The 18,341-nt window shown below is 39.2% G+C and overlaps 4 protein-coding genes across 5 annotated transcripts; 2 read left to right on the top strand and 2 right to left on the bottom strand.

Moving 5' to 3' along the window:
* Window positions 1-754: 754 nt before the first annotated feature.
* On the top strand, window positions 755-5,634 carry LOC136427345 (uncharacterized). 2 transcript variants are annotated; one of them, XM_066416165.1, is made up of 8 exons: window positions 755-1,294; window positions 1,906-2,013; window positions 2,551-2,596; window positions 3,281-3,471; window positions 4,359-4,563; window positions 4,811-4,900; window positions 5,040-5,109; window positions 5,511-5,634. In XM_066416165.1, the coding sequence occupies exons 1-8, from the start codon at window positions 1,098-1,100 to the stop codon at window positions 5,624-5,626; spliced, it is 1,023 nt and encodes a 340-aa protein (XP_066272262.1). In that variant the 5' UTR covers window positions 755-1,097; the 3' UTR covers window positions 5,627-5,634. The 2 variants fall into 2 exon arrangements, with proteins under 2 accessions (XP_066272262.1, XP_066272261.1); XM_066416164.1 differs by having other exon boundaries at window positions 756-1,294; window positions 5,418-5,634.
* A 2-nt stretch (window positions 5,635-5,636) lies between these two features.
* Window positions 5,637-9,234, bottom strand: LOC136427348 (COMM domain-containing protein 1-like). The gene is made up of 4 exons (XM_066416168.1): window positions 9,053-9,234; window positions 8,225-8,382; window positions 7,580-7,709; window positions 5,637-6,766 (listed from the first exon to the last, which is right to left on the bottom strand). The coding sequence occupies exons 1-4, from the start codon at window positions 9,218-9,220 to the stop codon at window positions 6,662-6,664; spliced, it is 561 nt and encodes a 186-aa protein (XP_066272265.1). The 5' UTR covers window positions 9,221-9,234; the 3' UTR covers window positions 5,637-6,661.
* Window positions 9,235-9,425: 191 nt separating this feature from the next.
* On the top strand, window positions 9,426-11,278 carry LOC136427347 (uncharacterized protein C9orf85 homolog). Its single transcript, XM_066416167.1, has 2 exons — window positions 9,426-9,800; window positions 10,272-11,278. The coding sequence occupies exons 1-2, from the start codon at window positions 9,530-9,532 to the stop codon at window positions 10,679-10,681; spliced, it is 681 nt and encodes a 226-aa protein (XP_066272264.1). The 5' UTR covers window positions 9,426-9,529; the 3' UTR covers window positions 10,682-11,278.
* LOC136427346 (HAUS augmin-like complex subunit 1) lies at window positions 10,891-17,068 on the bottom strand. Its single transcript, XM_066416166.1, has 6 exons — window positions 16,864-17,068; window positions 15,542-15,674; window positions 14,770-14,904; window positions 13,990-14,113; window positions 12,492-12,629; window positions 10,891-11,673 (listed from the first exon to the last, which is right to left on the bottom strand). Exons 1-6 carry the CDS (start codon window positions 17,015-17,017, stop codon window positions 11,575-11,577), a joined length of 783 nt encoding a protein of 260 aa, XP_066272263.1. The 5' UTR covers window positions 17,018-17,068; the 3' UTR covers window positions 10,891-11,574.
* Window positions 17,069-18,341: the final 1,273 nt, after the last annotated feature.

Genomic DNA, 18,341 nt, shown 5'->3' with positions numbered 1-18,341 from the left:
AAAATGGCGGGAAAACAACGTCGTCAGACGACAGCAATGTTTACGTTGTTTTTCTTTGGTCGGTTTTCTTCTCAACAAACACTTAAAGACCCAAATTTTTAGTGTTTTATGAAGTTATTTTTCTTATGTGTATGATAGCTGTGTGACTTATGTATCTGCTTGGCACAGGTCGTATATTTAGGTGCCGGGCCGTCTAGCTACGCAGTGACCCTCTACTTAGCGCTACCATCATTATTGTCAAAATACTACTTTTCGACAAAACAAGAAATGAATATGTACACATATGTTTTGAATGTAAATGACAATTATGTGCATGAACTTGGGTTATTTACCTTCCTTATCAGCATAGTCATTGAACACAAACACGGCGTACTTATGCAAAATAAGATCAGTAAAAAATCCGTGCGATGTTAGGGCGCGTGTGATGTTCGGGCGCCCCCCGTTACTGAAACTAGAGAGCGATTTGAAAAAGTATAATCCCTTTAATAGATCTAACGTTAAGTTTTTTTGTCTCCAGCTTTCTCCATGTGTGTCTCCTCGGTTCTTCCAAAATCTACAGGTTTTTTCCGCCATTCCGCAGCCTTTTCCATCTGTCTCTAGCTGTCTCCATGCGTATCTATAATTCTACCTGGTTCCCACGAAATCTACAAGTTTTTCCTTCATTCTGCTCTATGTGATATGTTAATATATACATTATGTATTAGCATATATTTATAAAGATTATTTGCATATATAGGAAAAGCCAGTGGTCCCGAAACCAGTTTGCAGACGACACTTTTGTGTCGTCTGCCTCTGAGGGAAACTTGCTAATCATTATTTCTACCAATTAATGTACAATATTTCCCTATATGAGTTATTTTCTTTTTATGTTTAGCTATTAATGCTTTGACGTCAATGTGACGTCACCAAAATGGCGCCGGAATACGAAAGTTGCAGACGACAGTTTTTGTCTTCTGCCTCTGAGAAACTACTGAGTGCGTTAGCTCCTGGCTGCACTAGGTCTTATCTAATGCCATGGCTTTGACTTTATTTGAGACGTTTCTTCTTCCAGACTATTTTAAAAAAGCTTTGGGTGACGTGACAGTTTTTTTTTACACATGATGAATTTTTTTAGCGTTGGACTTGGAGGACACCGGACCGAATCTACGAACATGGAAACTTCAGAAATTATAAAAAATGACAGAAAATACGACGATATTGGTTTCCAGAGCAATGAACTTTCAAATTTGACTGATCCTGTTGAGACTGAGGTCACAAGGAGACCACAAGGTGTCTATGCACTTCCATTTGCAAGGTAACGTTAACCATTACAATGGCTTTTTGATAGCAGTTGTATAAAGGTAACGTTAATTGTCTTGTGAAAATTTGGCTGTAAATCTGGTTCTAGGAATAATTGTCCAAGTCCCAAGAATTACTTGCAAGTATGATGTACATGACTGAATAGCTTTAGGAGATTATACTGTAATTCACTAAATTATAGTAAATATATGTTCACGGTAGCAAAATTTCACGGTGTAAGGAAAATGGACATGTTCACTGCATGAACTTTAACTTCACAGCGGCAGCAATTGAAGGAATCCTGAATACTGTTAATGCGAACTTAAAACCACCGCAAACATTTTTCTCCAATACTGTAGCAGTATGTGACTATACCGCTGCCGCAAACTTTTAAAAAACACCGCGAACTCTCCTTTTTTGCCTTACCTCGAAATAAAAACCATTCAAACTTAAATGCACCAACAGCACTAGTAATTACAACAGGTTTTTCACAGTGATGATAAGTTCACAGTACAGAGGTGACCGTGAAAACAATGAACATAAAGTTACACTGAAAGACACAAGAATTACTGTACCCAAGGTCCATTCATATGGTGACATTTTCCTTTGAATTTTTCATTCCATCAGGGTGTCCAAAACTGTAAAGCGGTCCAGAAAGGAGGAGGAAGATGATGCTGAGGTCAACCCAAGTAATGAGACATTTGACTGGGATGCCATCGGATGTGATGAGTCGTCGTGAGTGGTTTGCCTATAGGTTGTGTTCTTCTTTTAGCAAATTTTTCATGACTCAAGAACCATAGTCTAATACTAAAATTTTGCACTGCTGCTTTAGTATTTGTATTATCATTATGATACATTAATCAATCAATATGACAAATTGATTAATCTTTTAGCAAATTTTTATGACTCAAGAACCATAGTCTAAATAATACTAAAAGTTTGCAATACTGTTTTAGTATTTGTATTATCATTATGATACATTAATGAATCAATATGACAAATTGATTAATCTTTTAGCAAATTTTTATGACTCAAGAACCATAGTCTAAATAATACTAAAAGTTTGCAATACTGCTTTAGTATTTATATTATCATTACGATACATTAATTAATCAATATGACAAATTGATTAATCTTTTAGCAAATTTGTATGACTCAAGAACCATGCATAGTCTGATACTAAAATTTTTCACTACTGCTTTAGTATTTGTATAATCATTGTGATACATTTATCAATCAATATGAGTAATCGATTAATCTTTGTTCATACAGGTCTTTCTTTGACAATTCCTCAACTCTGGATGATTTACTTGGAGTGGTAAGTACTTCGATCCTTGCATCAGGGCTGCCTCCAGGACCCATCCCTCGATCCCAGGATCAAAATTTGCTTATTGGGACGAAACAAAATGTCACCCTGTCCGTCCCAAAAATGGGAACTTTCTGATGTAAAACTGATGAAATTGGATCTTTGTAGGCTTAAAATGACAGATTTAGCAACAAGAATTAAAATATTGGATCTCAAACAATGAGTGGGATGGAAAAAAAATTTAATGCTGGAGACAGCCCTGCAATGCTAATTTGGCTGGGCTAACATTTCATTCAGCTTTACCCCTATGCAACTTTACATCATGTAACTATTTCAACCTAAACAATGTAGCATCCACTTGAATGTTGCTGAACATGCATTTTAATAATGTTGAATGTTTTTATGCTCTATGTATTTAATTATCCAAAGCGCAATTTTGATTTATCAATAAAGTTTGAAGTTTAATTTTGAACATTGTTTTGTTTGTATTGCATACATGGAAAACCGCATCAAGGCATAACACACCAGGTTTGTACTGAAGAATACAAGCTGCATATCCGAACAGATTTATATGATCCACACACACCGGAAAGAACCCCTACTCTTTTCGATAAATGCGTTGGGTTCTTTATTTGTCACATTTGGGTTTGTCACAACACTACTACTAGTTCTGAAATGAGCCCATGTGTGTTGTAGAAGTCAAGTCAAAGGGTGAACAGGGATGCATCCACATCCTCAAAAGCGAGACACTGGTTTGACAGAAAGGACTTGCCTCATCCCAGCAAGTTGCGATCATCAGGTAGAGACAAGAAGAGGAGGAGGAGAGATGACAACCATGTACAGAATCACGTTGCTCAACTGAAAAAGAAGCGGACAGACTTTGACTGGTGGGTGAAGAACTACTATGTATAGTGTGATACTGAGATTATCCTTTTCCCACTGCATAATGCTGTTAGTAATATAACATAAGATAGCAAACAAGAGATTGTGCTTGGCAGTGAATAGCTTCAAGACTCTGAATGACATAGAAATACCAAATGATCTATTACGAATTTACACAGACAATGGCATACAATGCACCGTTGCATTGTACCTTGTCTTATTATCTTCGCCGAGAAGATTATGTTTTCAGTTACGCAAGCTGTGGGGAGGGTCTGTATGTACCTCGCGACCATAACTCAAGGGGATACTCCTGTATTTCGCGCAGGCGCAGAAGGCCAACTTTTAGCCCATGGAAATAGGTTTGGTACCCTTGGTAAAAGTAGCTGTAGAGGGTTTGTTTCTAGGATATATTGGTATTTCTGAGCTGGATGTTACAGGTAAGGGTTTCTTCCTTCTAATTGTGTTGAAAAATCAGACTTTCCTCAATGTTTGTGGTGTCTGTAGGCAGTAGAAGTTTGGTGTTTTTGTGTGATTATCAGGTAGAGAAGGAGGTCAAAGGTCAACTTTAGTAAACAGGGCCGGATTCGTAGGGGTTGTGCCGATTAGAAAGTTGAAATTATGCTCTAGATTGAAACTTTGGGGGCCTGACAGCCCTGCCAATGCATGTTTTTCATGGACTAAAACTCTGGTAGGTGACTTTTGACAGCTTCTTTCTTACATGATTGCCATATATTAAGATAGGAAGCTTGATTACGCTTCTGTGGCCTCAAGAAACCTTTGATGGCTCGTCATAATTTTTGGTAGGTGTGTAGTGGTTGTGCAAAGGAAGGTCAAGTTCAAAAATCGTTCACCTTGCGTTTTCCAACAGTACTGCAGTGGACTTTGATTTCAGTTTCAGATTGGCTTCAATAAATGCCAGGGACGTAAAGGCAAGGGCCAAAAGAGATAGTGACATCTCAGTTCAAGATGCAGAGAATTTTCAACCACATACGTACAGTGTGAAGTCAACTAGGGACAAGGAGAGTTACAGAGGTCTTGAGTCACTATCACCTGCATGGAGTATACCTGGCCACTTCAGGACACCTGGGGTACAGCAGGTACCAATGTCCTTCTTTCTTTATTCTTACAATCTTCTAAAGAATAATATCAAATCAAACCATCAATTTGCTGCCAACAGGTTTCCAAATATATCTGTTATATAAAAGTTCTTCAGTTCTGACTGGTTAGCAATATCATAAGCTAATCGTAGTGAAGAGTGTATTGAATATATGTCTCAGTTTAGGAGAAATGTGTGAATAGCAAGCATAGCATACCTGTCAAGCACATACATCTCTTTGTACGCAGGTTCCAACAATGTCTCCGGCTGAGTCCAACTTCCTGCAGTACAGCACAGATCTGGAAGGTGGCAGTGCTGGAAATCCCTGCTTTGATCAGGTTTGTTTTTACCCAGTTGATGTGAATGAGTTTACTCATATGATACTACATCAAATTTATTGTGATTGTATTATTGTCTTGGTTGAGTATTAACATAAACCTAGCCAAAGACATTCATTACCAATTTTTTTCCCCAAAGGCATCCTACTGGACAGAGGCAACACAAGTTATGCAGCCCCAACAAAGCTATCACCAACAGTATTCCTCAGGTAAGACACCAGTAAAAGATAAATCAGCTGATTTGATTCATGCAACAGAATTTTAAATTTCATTAGGATATGCAGCTTGGATGTATTTGTGTTGGAGGATTCAATGGATGTCTCTTCAGGTAGAATCTTAAGCTTCCTTCACATGTTATGTTTTGTTAGTCTGGTCTCCAAACCTATCATAGCTCCTTAGTCTCTTCTTGTCCTCTCCTATTTGCGTAGAGGACAGAAGAGACTCTGGAGCTATAATAGGTTTTGTTAGTTCCAAATATGTACTACATACATGAACTATGTATAATACTTCACTGCAGAAGCTTGCCTGACAATCCCTGAGGAACAGCACCACTTCCAATATTCTGTGGAGCCTAGACAGAAAACACAAGTTTCCTCTCTATCCTCAGCAGATGTTCAATCTTCCACTTGCATCATCAATCCTGACCCACTTGGGATCTTGGCCACAATGCGTCAGCGAGGGCCTGAGGTCTTTCAGAGATTCATGAACTTATACACAGAGGAGTAACATATTCCAGTCCATCCCACTCATTGTTTGGGATCCCACGTTGTTAATTTTTGTTGTTAAATCTGTCAGTAAGCTTAGGAAAATACATTTTCATCAATTTCATGTCATGAAGTTGAAATTCTTTGGACAGACGGGGTGAAATTTTTGTCCGTCCCAACAATTTCCTTCCCGGGACAGACATACAGCCCTGTTCCAGGTTTCCTTCTCCTTGCTGTCTTAACCTATACAAATTTAATAGCAAGGGCTACTAGAGCAGCGATGAGGTTAAAATTTGTTGAACTGTTCATGAGAGCTTACTGATAGATATACTTGTAAATACAAAATGGTTTACCACTGTCTAATTGAATTAACCAATCACAGCCAGTTGTGGTTTTGTAAAAAAAACGTTTGAAACCAATGTATTTGTATGAGACGGTTGTTACATTCATTCAAAAGTAAGGTGGAAATCTATGTTGTTACCATTCTGAGGAAAATGGACAATTTTTCTTAGTTTTAATGTTTGTTATTACATTAATATCATACAGGTTACAACAAATATGAAATACCCAGTGATTAGCTTTGAAGATGAAATATCTACTATAATCTAGTATAATCACTTATACATTTCAAAATGTATGCTGAAAAATTCTGATTCCATTGTGACCAGTTTACCTCTTAGTGTACTTAACAAATTTGGATTCCTCCATTCAAGGAGCCACTTACTGTCAAAAAACAAAGTCTGTTTAACAACCAATCTTCATTGTACATATGCTAAAAATATTTCTAAAAATGCTATTTCTGAAGTCTAGTACGTTGTATGAATAGACACGTGAATTAAGTCTCTTGATTTTACAGGGCATTACATAATTACAAATTGAACGAACTATTCTTAACATATATTACAGCAATTCTTTCCTCAATGTTACAAGTATCTTTTTTACTTGTAAATAACTTCAACTTGTGTCAATTGATAGAAAAATTGTTCATATATTACTGGTAGTTCATGTTGAAAATTACAGAGGACCTATTTGTCCTGTGACATATCTCTCTGGTGCATTATTTTTGACAGTGGGCATTTATCTGTTCCTCTATCTTCTCTATGTCTTTGACGACCTTGGATAACCTCTCTTCATCCATCTCAAACCTGACAACATTAGACTCCTGGAAAATAAACCAAAAGTAATTAAATCTCTTCATTCATATACATTTATGTATATTTACATTTACGTGTATTTTCAAATCTTGTCATTAGCTAGCCCTCACCTTACAGAGTTCACAGGGTCCAAAACTCAGAACAGCAAATAACAAACCTCATGGCAACCAACTTTCATTGCTAATCAAACCTGTGCTTATTCATTCTTCCCATATATATGTGAAGAAGGTAAGATACTGCTTGGTATCCAAACCTATTAATAGTATTATAGCTCCAGGGTCTCTTCTGTACATGTCCTCTCAAATAGTGGAGAGGACAGAAGAGACTTGGGAGCTACATATATAATAGGTTTGCAGGGCTCAAAATAGTGGGTGCATGTGCACCTGTGTGCACCCAAAATTGGAGCTGAGCACCTAATTTTTGACAGTGGGTGCAGTGGTGCACCTAGATATTTTTGTAGGCTATAGGGTAAAGGCACCAATGTACACAAAGTATACTGAATACTAATATTCTTGAAATGTAAGTATCAGAAATAGCAATATAACCCTTTGCTGTAGTTAACTTGATGTACGTATCACTTGTTTTAAATTTTAAGGTTAGCTATAGAACTACAGATTGAAGTTCTTAAGAGCGTTAAACTTTGTAATTATGTTTTGCTGACATTCAACTTTATTCTATGTAGTGCAGCCAAAATTCTTTCTGTGCGCCTAATTTTTTGGGTTGGGTGCACCAGTGCAACTACATGTATTTCCAGAAATAGATTTCGAGCCCTGGTTTGGATACCAGGCTAAGAATGATATACCGGCACTTGTTGTGTTCACCTTTTGGTCCCCATTCTGCACCTGCATCTCCACAATAGCTGTGGGCTGGTTGATCTGGTCCACATGTTTCGCCTGCATCTTCAGGTCAATCCTCCAGCTCACATCCTTCAGTTTGTTGTTCCATGCACATCTGAAATTGATACTTTAACATTTAGCACTCAGGATGTCGTTTTCCCTATTGGTAACAGTTAGGCAGGATGGAGTGGGGGAAATGTCTTCAACAGGGGGGGAAACGTCTAGGGGGGGAAACGTCCTGGGGGGGAAAAGACCTGATACCCATTTTCTACAAGCAAGGAGGTTTAAAAGACTGCAAAAACCTAAACTTTGAATTATTATAACTTGTGTCAACATCATAAACATGTCATATTCTACTTGCATGCAACATCCAACTCAGTTGATCTACCTATCCAATAGCTGCGCCCACCTCTGTCAAAACAAAGAAAAACATAAATATGCAAAATTTGATGGACATGCAGCAACTCTTTCATTGGTTGAGCCATTAAAATGCTAATTACCATTTCCTTATTGGGTGAAATGCTGATTGTGATAGACAGATAGGATTGATCAATTAACCCTTTAATAATATAATTGACTTTTTTTCTAATGTAATAACTATGAGATAGACATAACGGTTGCCTGATGTACCTGCTGACAACAACCTGGTGGATCTTTGACTTGTGTGTTTTCCAGAACTTGGTCAGCATCTGGGCCTCCTCCTCCGTGATTCCGCCTTGCTTCCGTTTTGTCTGAGACGTGGCGAATGCCTCCAATTGCTTGAAGTCCATGTCAGCTGACACCATGCTCTAGACGACAGATTTTTATACTCTTCGTCAAATCTCTGAATCCAAGGAGTATGTATCTTATGCGTCTAAAGTACAAGCACCGTTCTTTTTACTTTAATCCATCTGTAACATTCCTAGCCATATAATTGGTAAGTTTAAAACTGTATGGCCCGCCCGTTTTGTTTTTACAAGTTTCCCTTGATAGCGCTCAATTGCCAAGCAGTGCCACAATACATTTAGCAGTAAATTTGTCATTTTATATTTGTAAATATCTCGGCAACAGTAGGTCCGAATTTGATTCTGAAAAGAACATTCTATTCAGCAGATTAATCTCTACTAGATGGCATATGTTTGTTTTTCCTTAAGTCATAGGGTAATTTTGATCTGATCATGCTAGTTATAGATCTTTCCCAGTTATGAAATCTAACATTCACGATTATCAACAATATAATAGTACATGTTTATCAAAACTATTTTAGCACGAATAACTACTATCATCACCTGTCATACTGGAAATAAAGATGCTAAAAATTTTGTTGCTGTTGTTGTTGTTGTAACCAAGGAGGTTTAAATATATTTAAACCTCCTTGTTGTAACCTAAAAATCATAGGTTCACGGCCTAATGTTTATCCAACATCACATGAGACGCCCCCCACCCCATGCCACCTAGATAAATCGTTACAACATTTACCTTTATCAAGCCGTTGCACTTTGACAACAATGCTTCAAAGTCACCCTCTGGCATCTCTGGATACAATTCTTCCTTCAGAAAGTCGTCTGTGATGTTCTTATCGCCATAGTAGGTCCTTCTAGCCAGGCCGGTCAAAAGACCGAGAAAACTTTTGCTCGAGTCAGCCATCTTGAACCTCAGGACTGATCCATGTTCGATGAAGGGGAGATATTATTTTCGTACTATTTTATACACTTTGAAATTTGCAAACTGTAGATTTCGATTCAACATACTTAAGTATTGTTTAGATATATAGCTTAAGATATCTTATTTTTTACTTAAAGTAATTACCGTAACAAAATCATTATATGGCCTACAGGAATACCTTACCTGTAACAGTGGTATCTCCCTAACCAAGATGGCTGCCTCCATGTAGCTGGATGCCACCGATTTGTTCCGTTTTCTGAATTGAATGGTTTGAGTTTCGAGTTTGTTAAAATGAGTTCACAAAGAGGAAATGTTGGGCGCTCACGCCCGCAAAAGTACAAGAATTCAATGGCCTTCAGGAACAACTTACACGATCAGAGTCAGAAGACCAAGAAACTGAACGCCATGGTGGTGGGAGGGTTGTGCGCGCACTGCAAATCCGTCATCGACTGGAAGATCAAGTACAAGAAGTACAAACCGTTGTCTCAGCCCAAGAAATGTGTCAAGTGTGAACAGAAGACTGTGAAACAGGCCTACACCATGATGTGTATGCCATGTGCAAGTAGGTGAACTTGTAGCAGGAAGTTGCTTGCTCTTAGCATTTCTTGTACCTTCTCAATTTCTCAAATATGATTTTAAAGATCCTTCATCATATTTGTATAAAAATAATACCCGACCACAATCGACGTGGATCATAGCATAATTTAGAAGTTAACAATTATGGTTTGATTCCTGCTGTCTTTCTTAAAGTGCTTTTTACTTGAAATAATGGTCTAGGTTATCGTCACTGAACTTGAAGGTTGGACCTCCAGGTGCCATATGTTAATGTACTAAGAATTACACAATGCAAACTCTTCTGAAAGTCTTTCCAGTTACTGACGAAAGGTAGTGGATGCTACCTGAAACATCTGACCATCCACAAAATCTATCCAGTTTTACAGTGTGAATGATTGTCATCTTTTGATCAAAGGATTGTCATCTTTTGATCAAAGGATAATAAATAAATTTATGATGATTCTAATATCATTTCCAGGGACTGCTGATGTCTGTGCCAAGTGTGGTAAGGGTGAAGAAGTGGTGACTCCAGCCCTGACTCCGGCAGAAGAGGCTGCGAGGGATGCTGAGCTCCAGCAGGAGTTGAAGTTCATGTCCGAGAGGCAGCGTAGAACCTTCATGCGCAAGGGAGGGGATATAGACGGAATGCCCTCATCAGTGGGCAACACGGAGGACAGCGAAGATGACAATAGTAATGATTCAGAAGATGAAAAGCTTCTTGAGAAGCCTGACAATGTTTCTGACAAGGAGTCAGTTGTCAAAGATTCTAAAAGCACTGAAAACACTCAGTCTGAAGATATAGGTCAGCAGAACAATTTGGGAGAAAAGGAAGATATGGCAGCAGGTATTGACAATGCTGCAGAAAAATGTGAACAACTTTCTATATGAAAGAGCAAAGTAGGTTGTCTATTATCTGGAAGAATGCCAATCTTGTCAATCAATGATATCAGCTTGTTCATATATAATACTTGTCATTGAGTACTCTGTATTGATATTTACAACGTTGTCCATACTGTAACCACTTGAGTCAATATTTCATATTATTTCAGTCTCTTTCAAGTAAAAAATGTCAAAGCAAATCTCAGGATACATTGTCATTCAGGAGAATAATTTTAATGCGCCACCAAGAACACTGACCAAGTTATGGACCTGATCTGGATTAAGACGGGCATCTAGAATTTTTTTGTTGTTATTTTGAATCAACACATCTGAGGAGGAAGCAGATATACACATGTAGCATTTGCCATAACACGACAATGACTTTGAATTCATGAAATTCCATTTTTAGAAAGTGATTCTATACTAGACATGGAATACAACATGGTTTGTGAAGTGCCCTAACAAAATTACATAATCTGTTCTTTTGCTCATTAATCATATCTTGCTGATCATGTGATTTACATCAAGGAAATACATGAACTTCATATCAGATGTACCACAAAGCCATCACAGATATAATGATAATAAAATCCAAGCAGATGTCAATCAGGAAAGATCCCACTCATTACTATGTCTTGTTTTCCTTATGATAGCTGTATTTATAGAAAGATTGTTATTGGTGTATGACATTTTTACATGAACTTAATATCAGATGTACCACAAAGCCATCACAGATATTATTATGATAATAAAATCCAAGCAGATGTCAATCAGGAAAGATTCCACTCATTACTACGTCTTGTTTTCCTCATGATAGCTGTATTTATAGAAAGATTGTTACTGGTGTATGACATTTTTGCATGGAGTACTAATATCCCGTCATATATGTTAGTTTAGGTATCTCACAAAGTCATCATTTCCAGTTTTCTGTTGACCTCATCTTCAAGTCTAGCCAACTCTCTCTTGGCCTCTTCTATTTTGACCCTGGCCAGGGAAACATCCTGTGAAACATAAAGGAAGGTTTTAAAATTTGAAAAAAGTTATCTTTAGAAAACACTATTTAACACAGTTAATTCTCATTGATCTGCACACTTAATAAACCATCTTTCAAACAATGTCAGGCTTTCTGTCACCATGTTCTTTTAGTACTAAAAACGCTTGTTCTCATTTAAATGTATACATTTTTTAACCTGCGTTACCATTTGAAGTAAGACGTTCCTGACATTATGATATGCCACATACATGTATAAGGTGCCAAACTGTCATTTTTATGACAACATAAATCTTTTAATTTCTGGCTTTTAAAAATGACAGTTTGGCACCTTATATGTGTAACAAAAATGAAAGCAGACCTGCAATGGATGTCACTTGAGGATAGGAGAACAATGTCCAGACTTTGCATGATGTACAAGGTGACTAATAAACTTGTGGACGTACCGACTGATAAGTATCTAATGCCAGCTCAGAAGAGGACCAGAAATAGTCATGCTTTTAAGTACCAGAGTTATCAGCCAAGGATTGATGTGTTCAAAAATTCGTATTTCCCGAGAACCATAGTAGAATGGAACTCGTTGTCATCAAGTACTGTAGGAGCTTCCTCACTAAGTAGCTTTAAAGAACGGTTGCAGTCAGATATGCAAAGACTAGGTGTAACAGACCGTTTGGTGTAATATGACCAGCTGCTGCCAGCTGGTGTGTTACACCTAATGACAGATATGTTAATGCCAGGAACGCCTTACTTCAAACGGTAACGGAAGTTACAAAATGTGTACATTTAAATGAGAACGAGCGAAAAGTGACAGACTATATAGATACTTACAGGTGGTAGACTATGGTAGGAGTCCAGTTGTGCCCTGAGTTCAGCTATCTTCTCCCTTTTCTTGTCCAGCTCCTCAGCCTGGTTGACTAACTTATGGTGGTACAGGGTGGCATCCACTCCCGAATCTTCCAGTTGCCCCTGTATAGAAATACTAGTAGCTTCAATGTATTGTCGCCTACCATTCTATTAGAGTTTGCTGAGAACATTCTCCTACGTAGAGCATCGCTCATAGCCTATCAAAAATACCTTAAAAAGGCTCTGCTAAACTGGGCTGAGATTTCCACTTTTGTAGGAGTCGCCTCTAACCAGCTGTCAACCAATCAGAGAATTGGCTTTACCAAAAGAAATTTTTTTCTGATTCGCTGACAGCTGTTTATAAGCCACACCCATAGAAGTGGAAACCTCAGCCCAGTTTAATTGGTAGAGCCTCCCAATGGTACAGTAGAATCCACTTAACTGCACACCCCATTTGCCAGCGTATTTAGTGCAATTATCCGGCTGGTGCAATTATGCGAAATTGCCCAGCTGGACCGGTAGTACACGGTATCATACAGGAGGTGAATAGTTTATAAACCTCGGTGTGCTGTATGAACTTGTTTGCACGCATTTAGATGTTAGAAAGCTTTCGTTATACAGGTACAGTGCGGTAACACCGTAGATTCCACCTCTTGTTAGGGCCACGTTTATGTATTAAAACAGTAAATTTCAAATTCTCAGGAAAGACGTCTCGGGACACAGTGAGTGAAATCAGTAAGCGCCAGCAGCAGTATGTGAATATAGTGCTGCCGCGAACTTAAAACTGCCGACACCACCCCATGTCATCCTTAACGCGAAATCAAATCCCTGCGAACTTAAATATTCTCACAGTAATAAGACAGTGTACAGGTAGAGACCAATCTTTATTGAGTACAGCATGCTGTCTGCCAAAACGCAATACCGCCTTTGGCAGGCGTGCGTCTCTTTATGCTGACGACACGCCCAGTGACCCGCCCAGGACCTCCCATACGATCGCTATCAACGTGATTGTCAATGGAGACCACCTTCTTTTGTTAGTCAAAACAATTTTAGACATATTGGCGGTATTGTGCCTCTACATAGGCACTTATCGGCTCATTTGTACCGCGTTTACCAATTTTAGTGCACCTTTTTAATTAACTTGTCGAGGATTTTTTAAACGTTTTGGTGCAGTTATCCGGCATTGGTGACCATGTGCGGTGCAGATATGCGGAGTCACTAACAATGCAGTGAATGGGAACCGGTTTGGGATTTTGGGATTCGGTGCAGTTAAATGGAATGTGCGTTTATCCGAGGTGCAATTTAGTGGCTTCTACTGTATATTGTATAGGCCACAGACAAGGCTTTGCATTAGAGAATGACAGGATAGTTACAAAGACTGAAAGACAAACAAAAGAGTAAATCCCAGTAAAGAGGTTCTAACCCAAAAGACTCATCGGCACTTATTACTAAGATTTATATATACATGTAGTTTGCTGCTCACCCTAAGTTGTCGGAGTGAGTTCCTGTACTCGGTTGCCTTACTCTGTAAGAAGACAGCGGTCTGGGCCTTCTTCTCCAGATCTGGACCGTTCATCTTCTCTCGCTGATCCAGCGTTTCTTCATCTCTGTACAGTAAATTGTACATTTTAGTTTGTTAACTGGTAGGTATTCTTCAGTCTTGTCAAAGTTATTACCATACCAGCTACCAGCCAAGATTCATTATGTACTGAAACTGAATACAACTATTCTTCAATGCTTGTTTATATATTTCAGAATTTCCCTCTTTTTCATAGCTGACATGTTTGCAATATTCCTTCTCTTACTGCCATTTTCATGACATCATACAGTCAAACCTGTCTGTAGTGTCCACTCAAGGGATGTAAGAAAAAAATAATTGTATCATCGCTTTTATTTGGGAGATGAGAGTAGACCGGTGGCCACAAATGACTAAAGACTAAAGACAAGATTATTAATGCCTGGGTCACTTGGGAAAATGATCTAAGGGACCAGCAACAATGGACCGTTCCAGTCGAATATCATAAGCAATGGTACGTAACACCTCCGTCAAAAACAGCCCTTGACGGACAAAAATGGCCACAGCCGCTTAGCTGTCAATAATGCGGACTAACTTCTATTGAGCTTTTTTGGCCCTGAAACCCTTTCAGAGCGGACTGGAATGGTCCATTGGCCACTGTGGCCAGGAGGTCTTCATACAGAGGCGGTTGCTAGTATAGGTGTGATCTTTAAGTCAGCTTTCTTTGCTTTTGATATCTTTCCTTACCTTTGAATAGCATTAAGATGTGCCATGGCAGTGGTGGTTTTCCTGAGAAGCTCCTTACTAAGGTGCTGCTCCTCCCTACGAGAGTCTTCCACGTCTAGTGCTGCCTGTGACAGGTCTTTCATGGCCAACAGATAGCTGAAAACACAACACATAACAAGTTAAAACTTTAAAAGATGATTTTGAAAGAACAGCATCCTTAGAAATGCCTTGTTCTGCACTCATTAAAAGAGAACAATTGTAAACTGTTCAGAACATATGTAGCACTACCTTTCTCTAAGTCATTACAGTATATCTTATTCATTCATCCCTGACATCATCTACTACCAGTCTGCCAGTGCTTTGCTGCAGACTGAAATCTTCCTTATTAAGTGCTCATCCTCATAAGGCTGAGGGCTCCAAGCACAGTATGTAAGATACACAGACAGTAAGGCTCGATCCAGTGACACCAGGAAGTAATCTCCAAGCAGATCTACATGGTGCCAAAATCGTATAAGCTAGCCAGAGAAACCCCAGTCAGCCAGAGAAGGTCCAGTTAAAGACCGTACAGTGCCTGACTGGACCTTATCTGGCTGAATGGAGCTTCTCTGGCTAGCTTATACAATTTTGGTACCGTGTAGATCTGCTTGGAGATTAACCAGGAATGACCCCTACTCTTTTCAATAAGTATGGTGGGTTCCATAACCTGCTTGAGGGGTGTCTCTCTATCTCCTCAACCCTGGGATCTTAATTTAATGTCCTACTAGTATCCGAAGGATGTTCTAACATCTCATACCTTGTTGTTGATGTGTTTTTGAGCTCCAATGTCTGAGCTGTGCTGACCAGAGTGCTAAGAGCTGTATTCCCGGTTTTGGTCAGGCTCTCTGGTGTTAGGCCTACAGACCGAAGGGTTCTGGTAAGTCTTCTCGCTGAAAGGGAAGTAAATAAATATAAAAATAATAAATTAAATAATAATAATGGTTCATAGGTCAGAAATTACCCGTGCAATGGTAGCCAGTGTTGAATTGCTGCAGGGTTTACAATCGCATAATACACAACAGATACATATTTGCTCCATCGCACACTTGCACTTTGTCGCAAGGGTCTAGGTGGCTGCCATTCGGCGCCAGCAAGTGACCTCAATACGGCCTTCCCCAACTGAAGTCAGGTACCCATTCACACCTGGGTGGAGTGAGGAAAGTCATGTTAAGTGCCTTTCCCAAGGGTACAACATCGGGGCATAGCAGTGGTTTCGAAACCGAGACCTCTCGGTTCTGGGCGAAACACCCTACCGATTGCGTCACATGGTGCCAACAATCTGGAGGGAGAAGAGTACTGTGTTAGGCAATGAGACAGTTACACAGTTGTAATGTTAATGTGAGACAGCACGTTCAGTATGAGAAGATATACATGTACTAGTCTAGTAGTTGTACAGGTCTGGGTGGTTTTAAATTGGTAATTTATAAAAACGCACATCTGATACAAGATCACTTACATTGTACATCATTATGTATATCATAAACTGACAAGACCTGTCTAAGGCCATAGCTGACAAAATTTAAAAATTTTCATACTGTAAATGCATCTACTTTCTTGGTGGTTTTATTTCACAGTAGGAGGGAAAAGGAATTTTTTGTGTTTTTTTTTTAAAGTTTGTAGTCGAAATAATTCTGTAGTACAGTACAATAACAAAACACATAATTACATGTACGGTGTTACAATTTTTGGTAAGAGGTAGTTAGGCCACTGCAAAATCTTTGAAAATAAAAACACTGTGAACATTTCAAAATTTACAGTGGTATACATTAAATAAAAAGACTTTCTTACAGTTACACAAACAAGAGATTTATTCCACCAACGTTTCGGTGACTATCTGTCACACTCTTAAAGGCAATTCTGACTGGTTCACATAGCAATGCAGCACAGATGTCGCTGCTTATACAGGTACATAATAATGAGATGCATTCCTAAACGCAAAGTATTTACATATGTACAATCACAGGGGATAACATCACTATGCGGTCCCAAAACAGAAGTGAAAAATAGTCTTTTTATTCAGTGACTTACCAACATGATGAAACAATTTACAGGGTATACATTAAAGTTTGCAAATGTTACCTTCTGCGTTGTACTCGTCAGCCTTCTGCCCCAGGTCCTCCAGCAGTAGCCTGGTGTCCTTGTCAACAGCCTCGTTCTTACAGGCCAGGTCATACAGGACAGTGATAGTCGTCTCATTCACTTCATAGGGAGGAACGGTCTCTCCTTCAAACATCTGCTCCAACCAATGTCGAACCTGCGAACATCAGAAACTTATAACGTCATATTTTCCACATTTGCACCTGTGAAAATCAGTCGTACAGGGCAGTGATGGTGGTCTCATTCACCTCATAGGGAGGAACTGTCTCTCCTTCAAACATCTGCTCCAACCAATGTCGAACCTGCGAACATCAGAAACTTCATGTCAAATTTTCTACATTTGCACCTGTGAAAATCAGTCGTACAGGACAGTGATGGTCGTCTCATTCACCTCATAAGGAGGAACTGTCTCCCCTTCAAACATCTGGTCCAACCAATGTCAGACCTGGGAACGTCAGAAACTTATAACGTCATATTTTCTACATTTGCACCTGTGAAAATCAGTCGTACAGGACAGTGATGGTCGTCTCATTCACCTCATAAGGAGGAACTGTCTCTCCTTCAGACATCTGATCCAACCAATGTCGAACCTGGGAACATCAGAAACTTCCATGTCAAATTTTCTACATTTGTGATTTTAAATGTACTAGTAGGATATGACATTATCTAACTGACGTTATATGAGTTAATGCAAAGGTACCTGGGTCACCGGTTCCTCACTGGGCGCCGAGTAATGAACGCGTGAACAAAATAGCGTCTTCGCTGGACGTCCAGCACCAAAGAAAGTTCATCACTAGAAATCCAGTGACGAACGGCTTTATTCCAGTAATGAAGCCCCCTCGGTGCTGGAATTCCAGCACTGAATCTTGCCTCGGTGCTCGGTTTCCAGAAATGAACTCCGCTTATCACTCGGCTTCTAGTGATGATCTCCGCTCGTCACTCAGGTGCCAGACAAGTAGGCTGGTTCAAAGGTCATTCATCACTGGTTACCCAGTACGGAGGTCCCGCGGTCACGGGTTCCACGCTAGATTTACCAGTGATGAGTGACTCTCTAGTGCTGGAAGCCGAGTGATGACATTACTTCGTTAGTGGCCTTCCAGTGATCACATATCATTATCACTGGAATGTTCCAGTGCTAACTATTAGACAATATTTTGAGTGCATTTTGAGTCGATACCATTACGGCGTACTACAATAAGACAAAGCCGGGAACCTTTATACCGTATAATTTTTTAATGATTGATTTGTCAGTGTACGGTACTTTTGTGTGACACGAACAATTATTTATTGTCAAGCATCTGGATATATTTTTTTCCGTCCGGGAGCTTGCCCGGCTTTGCCACCGCCCGGCAGGTATTTTGGCCTTTTTTCGTATTAAAGCATAATGTTACGTAAATTGATGCGTACGTTAGCGTAAACTGCACATCGGATTAGCTGGCTCGGTTTACAATTACGGTGCG

This window comes from Branchiostoma lanceolatum, chromosome 2 (genome assembly GCF_035083965.1).
Source record: "Branchiostoma lanceolatum isolate klBraLanc5 chromosome 2, klBraLanc5.hap2, whole genome shotgun sequence".
In the NCBI taxonomy this organism is placed as follows: domain Eukaryota; kingdom Metazoa; phylum Chordata; class Leptocardii; order Amphioxiformes; family Branchiostomatidae; genus Branchiostoma; species Branchiostoma lanceolatum.
Note: the sequence above shows the minus strand (reverse complement) of the source record. Positions and strands in the feature narration are given on the sequence as shown.

Excerpts from the sequence above, each read along its gene's own strand:
- LOC136427345 (XM_066416164.1), top strand. The coding sequence starts at position 1,098 with ATGATGAATTTTTTTAGCGTTGGACTTGGAGGACACCGGACCGAATCT. Across the intron at positions 1,295-1,905 it reads TATGCACTTCCATTTGCAAG|GGTGTCCAAAACTGTAAAGC; the intron begins GTAACGTTAACC and ends TCATTCCATCAG. Across the intron at positions 2,014-2,550 it reads ATCGGATGTGATGAGTCGTC|GTCTTTCTTTGACAATTCCT; the intron begins GTGAGTGGTTTG and ends TTGTTCATACAG.
- LOC136427348 (XM_066416168.1), bottom strand. The coding sequence starts at position 9,220 with ATGGCTGACTCGAGCAAAAGTTTTCTCGGTCTTTTGACCGGCCTGGCT. Across the intron at positions 8,383-9,052 it reads AGTGCAACGGCTTGATAAAG|AGCATGGTGTCAGCTGACAT; the intron begins GTAAATGTTGTA and ends TCTGTCGTCTAG. Across the intron at positions 6,767-7,579 it reads TGCAGAATGGGGACCAAAAG|GAGTCTAATGTTGTCAGGTT; the intron begins GTGAACACAACA and ends TTTATTTTCCAG.
- LOC136427347 (XM_066416167.1), top strand. The coding sequence starts at position 9,530 with ATGAGTTCACAAAGAGGAAATGTTGGGCGCTCACGCCCGCAAAAGTAC. Across the intron at positions 9,801-10,271 it reads GATGTGTATGCCATGTGCAA|GGACTGCTGATGTCTGTGCC; the intron begins GTAGGTGAACTT and ends TATCATTTCCAG.
- LOC136427346 (XM_066416166.1), bottom strand. The coding sequence starts at position 17,017 with ATGTTTGAAGGAGAGACCGTTCCTCCCTATGAAGTGAATGAGACGACT. Across the intron at positions 14,114-14,769 it reads CATCTTAATGCTATTCAAAG|AGATGAAGAAACGCTGGATC; the intron begins GTAAGGAAAGAT and ends TTTACTGTACAG. Across the intron at positions 12,630-13,989 it reads ACTCACTCCGACAACTTAGG|GGGCAACTGGAAGATTCGGG; the intron begins GTGAGCAGCAAA and ends ATTTCTATACAG.